The sequence below is a fragment of the Dama dama genome, chromosome 5 (genome assembly GCF_033118175.1).
Source record: "Dama dama isolate Ldn47 chromosome 5, ASM3311817v1, whole genome shotgun sequence".
NCBI classification, from domain to species: Eukaryota; Metazoa; Chordata; class Mammalia; order Artiodactyla; family Cervidae; genus Dama; species Dama dama.
The window spans coordinates 573789-590610 of NC_083685.1; the positions used below are offsets into that span (position 1 = coordinate 573789).

The 16822-nt window shown below is 64.4% G+C and overlaps 2 protein-coding genes across 2 annotated transcripts; both read left to right on the forward strand.

The window, feature by feature from the left end:
* Positions 1-766: 766 nt before the first annotated feature.
* Positions 767-3529, forward strand: SLC25A1 (solute carrier family 25 member 1). Its single transcript, XM_061141346.1, has 9 exons — positions 767-884; positions 1118-1225; positions 1304-1403; positions 1496-1634; positions 1975-2059; positions 2201-2305; positions 2401-2516; positions 2604-2677; positions 2884-3529. Exons 1-9 carry the CDS (start codon positions 800-802, stop codon positions 2996-2998), a joined length of 927 nt encoding a protein of 308 aa, XP_060997329.1. The 5' UTR covers positions 767-799; the 3' UTR covers positions 2999-3529.
* Positions 3530-13335: 9806 nt separating this feature from the next.
* Positions 13336-14448, forward strand: GSC2 (goosecoid homeobox 2). Its single transcript, XM_061145075.1, has 3 exons — positions 13336-13579; positions 13697-13950; positions 14344-14448. The coding sequence occupies exons 1-3, from the start codon at positions 13336-13338 to the stop codon at positions 14446-14448; spliced, it is 603 nt and encodes a 200-aa protein (XP_061001058.1).
* Positions 14449-16822: the final 2374 nt, after the last annotated feature.

Genomic DNA, 16822 nt, shown 5'->3' on the forward strand with positions numbered 1-16822 from the left:
TCGCCCTCTGCGGGTCCCTAACCTCCCCAAGGAGCGCGTCACCAGGAAGCACAGAGAACCCGGGGGTGGGGGCCGCCCGGACATAATTCATTTTGCTGGGGCCCAGTGAGTGCTGTCCCCGCCGAAGCCCGGGGCGGCCACGGACTGTTCGCGGGAGGTGAACTCCGACCCCCGAGGCTTCTGGCTGGAGTCCTCCCTCCTGGGGAGTAGAGCGCGAGGACTCCCGGGCGCAGGAGCAGGGCGCCCTGCCCACTCCGCGCCGGGGGATCTGCCCCTCTGGGTCACGTTGCGGATCCACTAGGCAGTGTGTGAGCCCCGCACGTTAAATGAAAGTCGGCGTGTCCCCGCTTCCCGTCGCGGGTGGCGCCAGCGGGCGGGGCCCTGCACTCCCCGTGCGCGCCGCCTGGAGCCCGGAGCCCTGGGGGGCGCGGCGATCGCGCGGCGCCTGGGGTGAGGGGAGGTCCCGCCCTCCGGACGAGGGGGGCGTGTCCTCGGGGCGGGACCGCGCGGCCATTGGCTGGGCCGAGGGGCCGTCCGGCCGGGGGCGGGTCATCGGGGCGGGGCTGGGCAGGACCGCGCGGCCATTGGCTGGGCCGCAGGGGCTCCAGGCCTCAAGTTCCCGCGAGCTCGGGGCGGGGCCGGGCTCGGACCACGCGGGGCGGAGCCCTGGGCCGAAGCGGCGGCTCCGCCCCGGCCCATAACCGGTGCCGCCGCCGCCGCCGCGACCGAGCGCGAGAGCTCGGACCCGAGGCCACCGCCGCCGCCGCCGCCGGGCCCCCGCCCCGCCCGCCCGCCCGCCATGGCCGCACCCCGCGCTCTGGCGGCCGCCGCGCCCGCGCCCGGGAAGGCCGCACTCACTCACCCGGGGAAGGCGATCCTGGCAGGTGGGGCGCGCGCACCGCGCACTCGGACCCTGACCCCGCTGCGCTTCCGAGCGGGCCCTGGGTACCGGCTCCGCCGCGCTTCCGGGCGGGCGCGGCCACTGCTGCACGGCCCCCCGGGCGTCCCGCCGGGACCGCGGGGGAGAGGGAGGCGCGGGCCCGGTCCCCGGGCGGCTGGCATAGTCCGGGCGGGGGAGGGGTCTCAGCGCTGTCCGGGTCCCGGTCATTACCCGCAGGTGGCCTGGCGGGCGGCATCGAAATCTGCATCACCTTCCCCACCGAGTACGTGAAGACGCAGCTGCAGCTGGACGAGCGCTCGCACCCGCCGCGCTACCGGGGCATCGGTGAGTGGGGGCGGCCGGCGGGGGCGGGCGGGCCGGCCGGCAGGGGCCGGCGGGGTCGCTGACTGCCCCCTCCCCCAGGGGACTGCGTACGGCAGACAGTCCGCAGTCATGGCGTCCTGGGCCTGTACCGCGGCCTCAGCTCCCTGCTCTACGGCTCCATCCCCAAGGCGGCCGTCAGGTGAGGCGGCTCGGGCCCCGGGGGCCTCGGGAGGGAGGGAGCGAGCCCCGGCCCCGCGGCGGCCCGTCTAACGCCTCAGCCTCCCGCCCCAGGTTCGGGACGTTCGAATTTCTCAGCAACCACATGCGGGACGCCCAGGGACGACTGGACAGCACGCGCGGGCTGCTGTGCGGCCTGGGCGCCGGAGTGGCCGAGGCCGTGGTGGTCGTGTGCCCCATGGAGACCATCAAGGTGGGCAGATCCCCGTAGGAGACAAGGCGTGAGACAGCACTGGGCGGCGGGGTGGCGGCATTGTGCCCCGCGGAGACCGTCGAGGTGGGCACGGGTCTGCCTGGGGAGCCCTGCGCCGAAAGCCCGCCGGAAGAGCCTCCTGGGGGCTGGACTCTATCCTCGAGGCAGTGGGAAGATAACACTGCCTTAAAAAACTTAGGAGCATAAAACAAGGTAACACGTGTCTGCTGCCCAAGTTGTTTGAAAAACTAGTAAACTTAGCAGAAGCTTCTCCGTAAGGCGGCCAGGGGCGCCCGTGCCCTGGCCCCTGGGAGCCAGCGCCTTGCCGCCTCTTCCTCAGGTGAAATTCATCCATGACCAGACCTCTGCCAGCCCCAAGTACCGAGGATTCTTCCACGGGGTCAGGGAGATCGTGCGGGAACAAGGTGAGCCGCTCGGCCTTGCCCTCTGGTGGGGTCAGGGACCTGGGCCAGGCTGCCCAGAGCCGCCACCGGCGCTTCCTGCCTTGGCGCTCCTGAGTCCATCCGGGAGGCCGTCGGTGTGACGGCCGTGCCTGCTTGTCCCAGGGCTGAAGGGAACGTACCAAGGTCTCACGGCCACCGTGCTGAAGCAGGGATCCAACCAGGCCATCCGCTTCTTCGTCATGACCTCCCTGCGCAACTGGTACCGAGGTGTGTTTGCGCCCCAAGACCCCCCCCCCCTCCAGGCCTGGAGCCCTGCCCTCGCCCGCTGTCCCGGTCTGACCCCAGCCCTCACCCCCATCCAGGGGACAACCCCAACAAGCCCATGAACCCACTGATCACTGGTGTGTTCGGAGCCATAGCGGGTGCAGCCAGTGTCTTCGGGAACACTCCACTGGATGTGATCAAGACCCGGATGCAGGTGGGGGCGGGGTCTTGGAGGGGCGGGGCGGGGGCGGGGCCTGGGCAGCACGGGTTACCGAGGCTCCGGGCTGTTGGTGTCCTGCAGGGACTGGAGGCACACAAGTACCGGAACACGTGGGATTGCGGCCTGCAGATCCTGAGGAAGGAGGGACTCAAGGCGTGAGTGGGCGAGGGGCAGCGCTGCCTTCTGCACCCCAGGCCCTCCCCACCTCCCGCTGGGCCACCAGCACCCCGGCGCCCCCTCTCTGAGCATCCCCAAAAGGGTCCTCCGCTCTTGCTTCCTCAATCTCTGACTCCTCCACCCCCCACCCCTGCCCTGTCCAGAGCCGTGCCTTCACCTGCCCTTCCACCGCCTCCCTCCCCAGGTTCTACAAGGGCACTGTCCCGCGCCTCGGCAGGGTCTGCCTGGATGTGGCCATCGTGTTCATCATCTACGACGAGGTGGTGAAGCTTCTCAACAAAGTGTGGAAGACGGACTGAGCCCTGGGGTCTGCGCGCGGGCTGCCCCCGGCGCCCCCTTCTTACAATTCCAGTGCAGTCGTGCCAAAAGGCCTGTTCCCTGTCCTGCGTACTCCATGGCCTGGGTGTCCCCTGTGGCCGTCGGGTCCACACGTCCTCTGGCCTGTACACCACCACCACAGTGTCTGTGTGTCCAGCTGAGACTGGGTGTCCCTCTGGCCTGTGAATCTGTGCCCACTTGTCCACGTGCTTGTGTGCCCGTGTCATGTTTCGTGTGCTGTGACCCTGTGCCCCCCTTCCCGGGGTGCCCGTGTGGCCGGGGTCACATCCCAGCCCGGTGCCTTCCACCCTGGGCAGCAGGGGCAGTGCCCCGGCCCACCACAGCTGCCTCCGGGCCTCAGCCTGGCCTCACTGCATTCCAGGGGCTGCATGGCCCCCGCTTTTCCCGCCACTGGCCTTAATGGCCCTCGGGCCCTCCCTCTGCCCGGGACAGGGTGGCACCTGCCACTCTCAGGACCACCCTTCCAAGGCAATAAACCGGATCCTGTTGCAGCCTCCTGTCCCTGTTGTGAGCCCACGTGTGGGTGGGCAGTGGTGCCCACATCTCTGCCAAGGGCAGGCCCACTCCACCGAGGACACTGCCAGGGGGCCAGGCGGGCTGGTGGGCAAGCAGGCTGTGGCCTAGCGCCAACCCCCGGGGATGCCTGGCGCCAGGCTTTGCCTATGACCAGGAGGCAAGATCCTGCAGGAGAGCCGGAGGGCATGTCCTTGGGGTCACCTGGCAGGCAGCAGGTGGTCGGGCCTGGAGAACGGGCTCTTGGGCTCTTGTCCACCCTGCAGCTGGGGGCCCGGCCCACCTCACTCCAGGGTTTCCCAGTGATCTGCTCACGGGGAACTGCTTTGAAGTGACCATTTTCTGGTGCCGAGACTGAGCAGGAGGCCCTTAATGCTTCACCGAGGCTGGGAGGCAGTGGGTACTTGGGGCTCTCACCCCACAGCACTGAACCTCAGAGTAAGGGTCCCCCTTGCAGGAGCCCACCTTCCCCCGGGGCCCAGGCACAGCTGGGAGCCCAGCCCAGCACAGGGGCCAGAGAGCCTTGAACCGGAGGGTCCCCCTGGCCCAGATCTGGCTGGAAATCCACCTACGAGCCAAGTGGAGGAGGTGCCCCAGGCTGTGCGGGGCAGAGGGGCCTTCCGGTCCAAGTGACTCCGCAGCAAAAGCCACACAGTGGATTTGGCTCAACTAGCAGGCAAGTCCCACTCCTAGAGCTGTTCCCTTCAGAGGAGAGCCCCCACAGCACCTGGATCCCTGGAGTCTGTGGTAGATCTGGGGGCCAAGGGTGGGTTTGAGGGATGTAAGGACCAACAGTGTGCCCTCTCAGGAGAGGGAGGAGAAAGGGCCTGGCAACAAAGCTTGACTGCTCACAGGCTGAGGCAAGCCACCTAAACTCCCATTTCCCAACTGCGGAATGAACCAAGCCCTGTGGGCTATGAGGAGTGCTGTAGTGTCTGTACGGTGCTTAGAACACGCTCTGCAGAGGGAGCCCTCAGGGACATTTAGCAGGGGCTCGGGGGCCCAGCTAGTTCCTAGATGTGGCGGAGCCCCAGAGCTGGGCCCTGAGGGGACTCTGCCACGAAATACCTCTAGGAGTGGCATCTGCTCACTGACTGCCTACAAGCACCCCCAGCCTTGTCCCTACCTCCTTTCATAAGGAGGAAGGAGTCGGGCTGCACTGAGCCGGAAGGAAAGTGTTGGGACCTGTGCCACAGCAGGGAGCCCAGCCAGAAAAGGTGATGGAGCTGAGCCCGAGTCCCCTGGGGCTGTGAGCCTGGAGAAGCCACCTGCCCCCCACCTACTCCACCTGTTGACAGAAGGTGGGATCCATCGAAGCCTCAGTTCCTGCAGTTAAGTCCTGAGGGAAGCGGGGCTGGGGTGTGGGGGTGGGGCGTTGTCTGAGAAAATGTCAGCAAAGCCAGAGGGAAGTGAGCCAGTGGAGAGTGGCTAGAGGGGCAGGCAGATGTCTGCAGAAAGCCCAGTGCACTTAATCAAGATCTAGAAAACCGATGGCAGGGGACATTGCCCTTGCAGCACTGGGCCAAGGGGCAGAATGACGTGGACAGAACTTTGAGCAGTTGAGAGGCGAAAAACTCCACTTCCAGTGTGGTTCTCCCCCACCCCACCCCGGCCAACCTGGACACACAGGCCAGGGCCAGGGAGAACCCTGGGTGCAGCTGTGCCTGCATTATCAGAGGAGTTGTGAGCTGAGTGCAGACTCTGGGTCGAGGTATCCGGCCCACAGCCAGAAACGTCTGAGCCCAGCTGGAAGCCACTCAGCATTAAGCAACCTTCACCACCTGGCATCGTCTTGAGCCTGGGGTCATCAGGAAATGTGCCCAGGACAATGGCCTCAGAGACAGGCCAAGGGAGCAAAGGATGAGATGGTGGCCATTCCGGGGGCAGGTCTTGGCCAACCTCCAGCCCCATCTCATCACTGTGTGTGTGGCTGAGGAGGGGTGTCCTACCCCCACTCTAGGCAGGGCCCTTCAGACAGCTGCCCTCCAGGGCCCCCTGCCCTACTTTGAACCCTCCCCCACTACCCTACAGGAATCCCCTAGGTTTTTCCATGTCCTTGTGTAGGTGATGAATGGCAATCAGAGCTTAGTACACACACAGAATCGCTCCTGACAAATGGGTCTCTCCCCTTTCAGCCAACAAAGAGAATTCTGTTTCAGGTTGTCCTCAGCCTTCACAGCAAACAATCAGAGCAGAGAATGCCAGACTACTTTCCTCACTGACATTCTACTTCCTACGTGTTCTCAGATTCCCTGCACAGAATCCGGAGGTCTGAGGACCTGCCTCCTCAAGATCTGGGAACAGGGCCAAGGAGAGAGAGAGGCGGCCACAGCAGAGAAGTGGCCGAAAAGGACCGCGGGAGGACCACAGGGAACAGTTAGGACCGCGGACAGACATGGCCTAGGCCAACCAAGCGGGTGACCCAAGGAGAAAACGGCGGCCCGTGGCCTGGTAGTTCGCCTCCTTCCACGCCCACCTGAGACTACCCGAGAACAACCTCGGCTGCGTAGACTGGGCCAGGCCCTGATCCCACCCCGCCCACCACAACCGTGGTCGTTTTTGTTTCCTCGGCCGGGCAGGCCACATCCATTTATTCCCCCTCTGGCCGGGCCTGGACCTGAGACCCCACTCGGCCAGAGGAGTGGCTGCCTCCCGAGGTGACCTACAGGCACGGGCCATCCCAGTCCCTGTGCTCAGACGCCTGCGGCGGCCGCCGCCCAACCCCCGACTGAAAACCGGCCTCGGGCTCAAGCTCTCGGACCCGCCGCCGGTGGGCGTTCTCCAGGAGCCCCGCCTCCGGTCGGTCGACCTTTAGCCGACGGCCCGGTGACCCCGCCCCCGCCCCCACAACTGTGTGACCCGAGGAAGGGCTGCGCCCGCGGGCCGTCGGCTAAAGTTCGGCCCAGAGACCCGGAGACACCAAAATGGCCTTCCAGGCCCGCTCGAGCAGGATTGAGCCCCACCCCGGGGCCCAGTCACGAGCGACGCAGGAGCGACTCGCCAGCCGCTGGCGCCCTCAGGGCGGGGCCGCCGGCGCCCGGAAATCGGACGGCGCGCGCTGATGGTGTCACTGCGCGCCAGGGCGGTGCAGGCCCGCGCATGCGCTCGGCCCGTCGCTGGACGGCCGCTCGCAAGGTCCTTGTCGGGCAGCCGCCAACATTCGGGGCTTGTCCGGCGCCACCGCCATCGCCCACCCCACCCCCCACGACGACCCACTGCTCACGCTGGATGCCGCCACGGGCGCCCCTGACGCGCTGGCCCGGAGCTCGCGCCCGTGTCTCCCTCCCGTGCAGCCTTTGGCTCCCGAGTCCCCAGTGCCAGCCACGGGACGGGGGACAGGGTCACGGGATGGGGCCGCGAGGGTCGCCAGCCTCCCGCTGCTGGCCAGCTCCAGTCCGGGCACCTGCTCCCACCCGCGGGCTCGAGTAGGGGGCGGGGACCATGCCCCATCCCATCGCCATGGAGGTGGAGGCCGGGGCAGCCTCGTGGTGCAGACGCACCCCGCCGAGCCCCCACCCCCGGAACCCGTCGTCGGTGGGGCCGGGGGCGCGCCCCGCCAGCAAGCAGCAGTAGCACACCGCACAGTGGGCCTCCTGCCAGCACCACTCCTTTCGGCCAGGCCCTTTCCTCAGACGGGAAAACCCAGGCAGAGACAGAGCCTGCCTGGGACCTATGAGAGCCAGGTCTGCACAGCCCTCACCCCCGGCCCCCTCAGTGAGGGAACTGAAGATTGGGGTTGGGGAGGCAGACGGTGAGATCACGTCCGCCGGAGCTGGGGTCCGTATCCTGGGGTGGGACCGTGGGAGGGATGGAGGGTCTGCAGACAGGGGCTCCTTGCTGGCTTCGGGCAGCCTCCCTTTGGTCTGCAGGACCGGCCCCCTGGCCTTGCAGGGTGGGGAGGATGTGCCTTGCTGTGGAACCACACCTGAGGGCCAGCCGAGAGTGCAGAGGAGGAGCTGGCCGGAAGGGCGGGGGCCTCGCGGATGGGCATGGGCCAGTGCGCCCTGATCCCCAGCACAGGCTGCAGCCAAGAGCCGGGCCCCACTCCAACCTGGGCCAAGTGCACGCGGAGTCCGTTGGTCTGAGGGACCGAGCGGTTCATCCCGTCCTCTGGGACTCGGGGCCAGGCTTGGCCCGGTGACCGCTGGGGAAATCGAGACTGGCTCCCGTGCTGGACCGCAGAGGTCCCGCGGCCACGCCACCAAGGGTCCACCACGCGAGCGGCCCGTTGACAATTGAACGGCCAAAGTAGATTAACCCGGGTGCTAATCCCCGCTAATGGCTTCAGAATCCCCGGCGCCCGGCGGCTAAGCCGGCCTTTCTCCGCGGCGCGGCCGGCCCTCCCCGGCGGCCCCAGCCTGCGGCCGCGCGATGCTATCTCGGCCCCGCGGCGCTAATCCCCGCGCTCGCTTTCTTCCCGGGCCCGCTCGAGATCGGCCGATCGGCGCTTGATTATGGCCGCTATCGAGGGCCCCTTTGTGCCGTGGGCCTTAAATCCCCTAATTCCGTGATAAAGGAGGCATTAGCGGGCGTTCGCTGCAGAGAAAGGCACCGGCATGAAAGAAAGCAATCAGGGAGTCCTGATGGCGTGGCCGCCGGGCCGGGAGGGGGCGGGGTGCGCGCTGCAGGGAAAAGGGGAGGCAGTGCCCCCCCACCCCCCCACCCCGCCGGGTCCCGGCCGCCTTCACCATCCCCGAGCAGCGCCCGGGGCCCTCCGCCGCCTCCACCCTCCCTGGCGGCAGAAGAGCCGTGCTCGCCGTCTCCTCTCTAGCCGCACGTTGGCATGTGCCGGGACCTGACTTCCAAACTCGCCCTGGGCCTTGCTGGGCCCGCCTGGCGCCCTAGCCTCTGCCTGTCCGAAGCCAGTGGTTTCTCCGCACTGAGGTCCCGGTCCCTGGCCCCTGGTGCTCCTCCCGCCCCCCTGCTCCCTCCCTGGAGGCCCCGCCCCCGCCATCCACCACCTCTTTGGCACTGACCAGTTTTGACCAGTCCTGGAAGCAACTTGGTCTGCTCTTCAGTCCGGGAGACAGAAGTGAGGGCGGTCAGGAGCCACTGGGACCGCGGAGGGGTTGGGCAGGGGCAGGGGCAGGTGGGGTGAGCAGGGATCGCCGCTCTGCGGCCCAGGACCCGGCCGAGAGCGCTGGGCCGCTGGCGGAGCTGTCTGCCACCTGGGCAACGGGAGGGAGAGGGCAGCTGGAGAGAGGTGTTTGAGTCCAGGGGCCGGAGGAGCATGGCGAAGAGGCGGCTGATCCTCTTATCCTGAGCAGGGGAGCTCCGTGATTGGATCTGTGTGCAGAGAGAGAGGGGGTCAGGCCAGGAAAGTGGCCAGGAGTGCATCCGAAGGCCGGTGTGGGGCCCAGGTGGCCGGGCATTGGCACCAACGCTGAGGACTGTGTTAGGACCCGTGAGGTGTCAGGGTGGGCGGGGCAGCGTCCCGCATGAAGTCTGGTGCTCAGGCAGCTCTGAGGGCAGGGGATGTCAGGGAGGCTAGTTGGACCACTTACCTGGGTGGGCAGGTGTGCATTTAGCACGGTGGACGGCAGTGTAGGCGAGGTTTACCCAGGTGGTGAGGCGGGCCATTTACCAAGGGGGACAGTGGGTCCGTGTGGACCAGCAGGTGGTATCATGGAGGTGACTGGGGCTCTGTCCCGACCACTTGAGTGCCCAGCTCGCCCATCCTGCACCCCTGGTTAGCGCCCAGTGGCGGCCCAGCTGCGTCCCTGGGAGTGTTGCCCTGGGTGATGGGGCCACGTGCATCGTGGGGACTCAAAGCTGGAGCCTGAATCCTCGAGACTTGAGATCTGAAGCCACCATGTCTGTCCCAGTGCCTTCTTGCTGAGCCTCCCTGCCCTCCCCCGGCTCTGTCCCGCTCCCAGGTTGACCACCCACGTCCCCCCTTTTGATCAGCTTCCCAGCAGGCAGTGCTCTCAGTGTGCAAACCGATAGTCACCCCGTGCTTCTGTGTCCCCCAAAAAGAGATGTTGAGGCCCTCAGCCTTAGCATTGACCCCCTTCTGGTTTCTACTGTTCATACCCAGTATTTCCAGGTTTTCTTCCAAATATATTGTTCCAAGTTTATCATTGCTATCCACTGGAGGATTAGTCCAAAGCAAGTGACTACCATTAGGAGAAGTGTAACTCGGCTCACTCATTTTAATATCTTTTCAGGCTTTGCTAAATTGGCAAATTGCTACTTTCTTTTTTGGCCAGTGATGAAGACTGAATCCTTTCCCTCTAAGATCAGGAACAACATGAGAATGCCCTTCTCCCTGTTGTTGTCCAGCCATTTACTGGAGATTCTAGTCAGGGACCTGCCAATGCAACAGACAGAAGTTCAATCCCTGGATCAGGACAACCCCTGGAGGAGGCAATGGCACCCACTCCAGGACTCTTGCCTGGAGAATCCCATGGACGGAGGAGCCTGGTGGGCTGCAGGCCACAGGGTCGCAAGAGTCGGACATGACTGAGTGCGCACACACTGGCCAGGGAGCTCAGGTGGGAAGATGGAGCAGAAGGCGGCAGTGCTGTGAAGCGAGAAGCACAGTTTCTGTTCACAAGCGCCGTTATCTTGTATATAGAAACCTTTTAAATCCACAAAAAATTATTAGAATAAACAAATTCTGCAGGTTGCAAGATAACAAGATCAATGTACAAAATCACTTGAATTTCTATACACTTGCAGTGAGCAGTTCAACAATGAAATAAAATCATTCCACTTACAATAATCCCCAAAAGAACAAAATGCTGAAGGATAACTTTAATCAAAGAAGTGAAAAAAAAAAATGTGTACTCTGAAAATTACAAACACTAGTGAAAGAAATTCCAGATGATCTAAGTAAGTGGAAGAAGTCCTATGTTCATGGATTGTTAATGTTGTTTAGATGGCAAGACTCCCCAAATGGATCTTCAGATTCAATGTTATCTCTATCAAAATTCCAGCTGGTCTCTTCAAATAAACTGAGGAGCTGGTCCTAAAATTCACAAGAAAGTTCACGAGAACCATAATAGTCAAATCAATGTTGAGGGGGAAAAAAAAAGCTGCGGAACTCACACTTGTCAATCTCAAACCTCCAAATCTCAATCTCAACTGCAAAGCTCCAGTAATCAAGACGGTATAGGTAAGGACTTCCCTGGTGGTACAGTGGATAAGAATCCACCTGCCAACGCAGGGGACACGGGTTTGACCCTGGGTCCAGGAAGACCCCACATGCTGGGAGCAACCAAGCCTGCATGCCCCAACTACTGAAGCCTGCGTGCCTATAGCCTTTGCCCTGCAACAAGAGAAGGTGCTGCAGGAAGAAGCCCCATTCGATGCAACTAGAGAGAAGCCCATGCAAAACAACAAAGATCCAGGGCAGCCAATAATAAATAAATAATAAAGCAGTTAAAAAAAAAAAAAACTACGGGTAGACATGTAGATAAATGGAGCAGGACTCAGAATCCAGAAATAAGTCCTCACGTTTATGGTCAATTGATTTGCAACTGGGTTGAGGGGGATACAATTCAACAGGGAAAAGAATAATCTTTTCAGCAAATGGGACTGGGACAACTGGAAACTGGATATCCTAATGCAAAGAATGAAAGTTGGGTCTTTACCTACATCATGGACAAAATTTAAAAGGGGTCAATGTCAGAGCGGCCCCACGCAGGTCTGGGGCCGGTCCTTCAGCTGGGGCTGCTCTGCATGTCCTTCTGTGGCTGCTGCAGCGAGCGTCCCCAGATGGGAAAGGAGCTGTCACCCAGCTGTAGGACCCGGCCTCAGAAACCACAGGGTCATTTCTGCCTCCTAGCGGTTAGAAGAGAGTCACTAAGTCAGTGCACATACAAAAAAAGGGACATTAGATGTCACCTCTTGAAGGGAGGTGTGCAAGGATTTGCTGACAGGTTTGAAGAGCATCACACCGGTGGAGAGATGGCACGTCCACCTAGGTGGGTAGGGGTGTAGGTAACCCATTTTATCAAGGTGGGGTACCAGGCAGGGGGTGGAGGTTTCCAGGAGATCTTGAGTCTGTCCCAAGCATAGTGACTGAATGTTCCTTGGTGCTGAAATGGGACATGGAGCAGGTGCTTAGGGAGATGCCAGCCTGGAGCAGAAGGAGCAGTCAGGCCGGAGGTATCACCTGGGGAGTCCTTGCCACACAAGTGGCGTCTGAAGGTTCAAGGTTGTAAGAGGTCACCAAGGGTGAGGATGGAGAGGGATGAAGGAACAGCCAGGACCCAGCCTTCCTGGCCACTGGTCCCGGAGCCCCCATCCTTGAGCAAGTGACTTTGATGGGTTGTTGACTCCCAGGAACTTCTGTGATCTATTGGTGAGCTTGCAGTTCTGTGAGGGAAGTTGGCTGGGAGAGGTTTCTAGGGTGATCCAAAGGGATACATGGGAAGAGATGGGAGGTCGGGGTGGTGTCAGCCATGTTGCAACCATGAAGTGGGCCACTCACAGAGGTGGTGGCTCCTTCCTGGAGCTTCCGGATTAATGAGTCCTGGGCAGTCTGTGTCAGGACTCTTTGTGACAGCAAGTCAGTGGGTTCTGTGGCTGGAAGTCCAGAGTCCTCACTGACACGAGTGGAGTCAACAAGGGAGTTTGAGGAGGGGCGTGTGAGGCAGGAGGAGAGGCACGAGACTGCGTGTTGCCCCCTTCATGGTACCTTCCATTCACGGAGGCCCCTGCCCAGCGGGGATCTAACCTCACACAGTGACTGGCTAGCCCACGGAGCATCTGAAAGTTAGGTTGCAATGATGTCAGTTTAGAGCTCAGAGGTCGGTAAACCGAGGTATGGGGTGGGGTGGACTGAAGGAGCCTCTCCTGGAGCCCGGAAGGGACAGCTGGGGCAGAAGCCAGACCGTCTGCAGCCCGGTCCTGCGAGCCGCACACTAACTTTTCGGCGGTCTGGAGATAGCCTGAAGCAGAAGTCCTGCGGGCTGTCCAAGGCTGCATAGATGAAGGTGGACAGGCTTCCTGGAATCTGGCAAAGTGTGGGTCGGTCCCCCCGATGTTGGACAGAATGACCCTGAGGGAGGCTGAAGAGTGGGGGTGTGGGCACCAGTCCGCTCCCAGGAAGCCTGGCTCTGCGGGGGTGGGGTGGTGGGGTGGTAATGCTTTGGGGGTGGATTCTGGGACACAGAGGAAAGCAGACAGTCCCTTTCCGCGGAGCCCCGGATGGCGCCGGGTGGGCTCCGTCACCCAGGAGAGAAGGCAGAGAATTGAAGGCATGGGACTGCGGGTTTGGAGATGGGCAGAGACAGCTTCCGCCTGCGCCCCGTCTCCTCCCCAAGGTTGAGATCCAGGTCCTGAGTATGGGAGCGGGCAGTCGGGCTGAGTGCAGCGGACGGCGGGGTTGCCCCGGGTGCTGGGCCCCGTTTGAGGTCGCAGCTCAGGACACTGCCGTTTGGGGGGTTTCTCCAGCCTCGGTCCTCCGCCCCGGTGGGGCGCGGAAGGGGACGCAGAACCAGCCCTGGGAGCGGCGGCTACGGGACCAGGCACCCAAGGTCTGCCGGGCGGGGGTGTCCTCGGGCCGCTGGGCCGGGGCCGGCGGGCAGTGGGGGCGGCCCTGCGTGCGCCTGCCAGCCTTGCGGGTCGGGGGCACGGGCTCGGGGCAGGGAGCTCCCGGCCGCCCCTCCCGCCGCCGCCGCCGCCGCCGCCAGGGATTAGCCCGCTCCTGGCCGCGCGGCGGGATTAGCCCGAGTGGACGCGGCGCCCAGCCCGGGGATTACGGCGCGGACCCCCCCCCCCCCTTCGCCCCCGACGGATATATTCCCGCGGCGGCGGCGGCGGGCGGGCGGGCGGCATGGCGGCTGCGAGGGGCGCGCCGGGCCGCGGGGCACCCGGGCGGCCCTGCCCCTTCTCCATCGAGCACATTCTCTCCAGCCTGCCCGAGCGTAGCCCCCCGGCCCGGGCCGCCCGCCCGCCGCCGGTCCCTGACCGCCAGAGCCCCTCGGAGCTGGGGGAGCCCGGGGCGCCGGAGGCCGCGCGCTGCGCCTGCTGCTGTTGTTGCGGCCCCCGCGGGTCCCCGGAGACAGACGCGCGGCTGGGTGAGTGGACGCGGGGCGCGCGGGCTGGGTGGGTGGGCGCGAGGCCCCCGTGGCGAGGGCGCGGGGCAAGGGGAGCCAGCCCGCCGGCCCGCGCCTCACCGCGCCCTCGCCCGGCAGGCGCGCGGCTGGCGTGGCCGCTGAGGCTGACACCCGCGGCGCCCTTGCCCTGGGCCGCGCCCCCCGGGGGCCCCGGGGCGCAGCCAGGCGCGGGTGTCCCGGGCCCGCCGCGGCGCACGCGGCGTCACCGCACCATCTTTAGTGAGGAGCAGCTGCGGGCGCTGGAGGCCCTCTTTGTGCAAAACCAGTACCCCGACGTGGGCACGCGCGAGCGCCTGGCCGGCCGCATCCGCCTGCGCGAGGAGCGCGTGGAGGTGGGTGCCCGCCGCCGCGGGAGAGCGGCTCCGCACGGCGGGCGGAGGCGCCGAGGCCCGGGAGCTGAGGGGCGGCCGGCGGGGCTGGGCCGCGGCGGAGGTCAGGCTCCCTTATTTTTAAACACCCCACCCGCCCCTAACGAATCAAGCCCGCGTCCGCGCTCCGGAATTCGGGGGGCTCGGAAGAGCGCGGGGCTGCGGGAGGGGCACTGGTCGGCGGAAGCGGGGGGAAGGGATTCCGGCCCCGGGCCCTTGGCAGCGGATGACGGACGGGAGCAGCCGCCCGGAGGCCCCCGTCCGCCCGCACTTGCGTCGAAGACCCGGCCGGACCACTTGGGACCCGCGCGGGACCTGGGTCTGCGCTGGGCCCGCCTGAGCGCACCTCCTCCTCAGGTCTGGTTCAAGAACCGCCGGGCCAAGTGGCGACACCAGAAGCGCGCGTCGTCGTCCGCGCAGCTCCTATCCGGACCCAAGAAGCCCCCGAAGGAGGGCTGCTGAGGGCGCCAGAGTTACCCCCGGCGTGGAGCCGTCCTCTGGGGCCGGCCCGGGGAGCGCACAGCCCGACCTTCATAGGAAGGTGGGAGAGGACGCCAGCCTCCAACCCGGGGACCCGGAGCTGACCGCGGGAGCCCCTCTGCGAGCGACTCCGGCCACCCGCCCTGCGGTGGGTCCCAGAGCGCGGGGCTGCCCCATGCGCTGTGCACCCTCTGTCCCAAGGGCGACTGGGCAGGAGGGCTGGGGAGATCGGGGAGGGGTGGGGAGCAGGGTACAGAGTAGGCCAACCTCCTCACCCCCATCACACTCCGCGGGGCAGGAAGCCACCTGGCTACCCCAGTTGCCTCTTGTCAACACGGGCACCCAACACCCGCGCGTGTGCGGGGGGGAGGGCGGCGGAGTTCTGCTCATCAGGGACTCGGCCCCCAGGACCCAGCCACGGCCCTCCCCTGCATCCGGGGTCTGGGCGCCCCAACCCCTAGAATGAGAAGGTTGGTGAAGTCACCTCCAGGAGGCCCTTTCCCACCCCTGAGTCCAGTGAGTCTTGTGTGGATCCCGAGAAACAAACGAGTTACTGAAACCTCGGGGAAAGCAGTCCAGGCTGAAGTCCTCCACGGCTGCGTGCCACACCGGCGGGGACCTGGCCCTCCTCTCCTTCCCAGGGAGTGGGGACCGGTGCGCCCTCAGTCCCTGTGCCAGGCTGCCCCCAGCAGAGCGGATGGCCCCACGATCACGGCCTGGCCCCTGGTCCCTGCACTGGCCTCCGGGAGCTGCTTCTCGGGGGCGGGGCCCTTGATTCCTCACTCTGGAGGTTTCCATGCAGGTGTGTCTTCCTCCGTCACAGCGGCCAGCCTCTGTCACCCTGCGGGGCCCAGCCAGTTCAACTGGGGAGGGCCCCCCACCCCCCTTGGAGAGTGTCTGCTCTGCCCTCTGCCATCTTGCCCCCAGGGTGAAGGACAGCGTGAAGACAAGGCTTCAGTCCCCAAGTTGGCACCTGACACCCACGCCATCTGGCATGGGGACTTTGTTCTGCCTCCTCATGCGTCCTGGACGGAATGGGGGTGGGCAGTATCTGGCGGGAAACACAGTCCCTCATGGAAGGTCTAGAAGCCAGGGCTGCGGCTCCCAGGACCCTCCAGGGCAGGTGAGCCTGGAGAACACAGGGCGCGTGGGGTCCCGGCCAGGACAGCAGCCCTCGCCCCCCCCCCCCCAACACACACACAGGATGCACACTTCCAGCTGTCACGGAGCTCATCTCCATGAATCCTGGCCTTATCCCTGGAGATTGCACAGCCTGCCTGCAGGGCTTCCGCCCAAGCTGGGACACCCCACTCCCCTGGTCCCAGCCCTTGTCGGCTGACTGGCTTTTTGTCAAGGTGTGGGGCACCCGTGATCAGAGCTCTGTGCCCCGGGACCAGCCACTATGCTGCCCTCCTGGTTTTTCCTTTCTCTCCAGCTGTCTCGTGCAGGCCACCCGCAGCTGCCAGGAACACAGCTGTCCTTGAGGCTGAGCCCACACTCTCCCGCTCATCTCCATCCGCGCCCTGGTCTGTCTCTTCCACCCTCAGCCTCCAGTCCCAGCTCCATCCCATGGTTACACCCGCCCCCAGGCCTCTCCCCTGTGCTGGGTAGCTGTCCCTTTGACAGCTCCATTTGGAAGCCCAGGGCTTCTCTAGTCACTCTGTCCCCGGCAGCTCTTGCCAGGCATCCCAGGCACGTGAGCCAGAGAGCTAGCAGCATGCACCCTGCCTCCTCCTCTCTCTCACTCACGAAGCCCAGGCCAAGGCGATGACCTCCCCAAACAATCCCAGAATCTGCCTTCTCCCTAGCCTCGACTGCACCAATCATGAGAACTGCCGTCCCCTCTCGACTTGGCCATTGCAGTTGCCTCCAGTTGGTCCACATGCACCCACTCTGATTCCTCTATGACTCATTCTCATAAAACCCAGGATGCAAGTCCAAACCTGCCTCTCCCCTGCCTACAGCACTCCCAGGGCTCCCACGGCTCACAGAACAAAGACAAAACTCACTGTGACCCACAACCCGTAACCCACAAGGTCCGTGCAGCCTGGCCCTCCAGTGTGGGCTCCCACCTCGCTGTTCCTTGCACTCTGTGTCTCCTCCCATTGGTCCTTTGCACACGCTCTCCCCTTCCATGTGGTCGTCAATGCCTGTTTGTCCTTTGGGTCTGCAACCACTCCCTTCCAGGGGAATGTCTCCCGAGTGCCCCCTAGGTAGATGCCCCTTAGGTAGATGCCCCGTGGGTAAGATGCCCCCTGGGTAAGATGTCCCCTGGGTGGGATTCGTTTTCCTCGAACCTGCCCGCTGTTTGTTTGTGGGGTGGTCTTTTGCATCTCATGCTCAGCTCCAACAAGGG

Coding starts and splice junctions, on each gene's coding strand:
- SLC25A1 (XM_061141346.1), top strand. CDS start 800: ATGGCCGCACCCCGCGCTCTGGCGGCCGCCGCGCCCGCGCCCGGGAAG. Junction 1,226..1,303: donor GCCGCGCTACCGGGGCATCG/GTGAGTGGGGGC, acceptor CCCCTCCCCCAG/GGGACTGCGTACGGCAGACA. Junction 2,678..2,883: donor AGGAAGGAGGGACTCAAGGC/GTGAGTGGGCGA, acceptor CTCCCTCCCCAG/GTTCTACAAGGGCACTGTCC.
- GSC2 (XM_061145075.1), top strand. CDS start 13,336: ATGGCGGCTGCGAGGGGCGCGCCGGGCCGCGGGGCACCCGGGCGGCCC. Junction 13,580..13,696: donor GGAGACAGACGCGCGGCTGG/GTGAGTGGACGC, acceptor CTCGCCCGGCAG/GCGCGCGGCTGGCGTGGCCG. Junction 13,951..14,343: donor TGCGCGAGGAGCGCGTGGAG/GTGGGTGCCCGC, acceptor CCTCCTCCTCAG/GTCTGGTTCAAGAACCGCCG.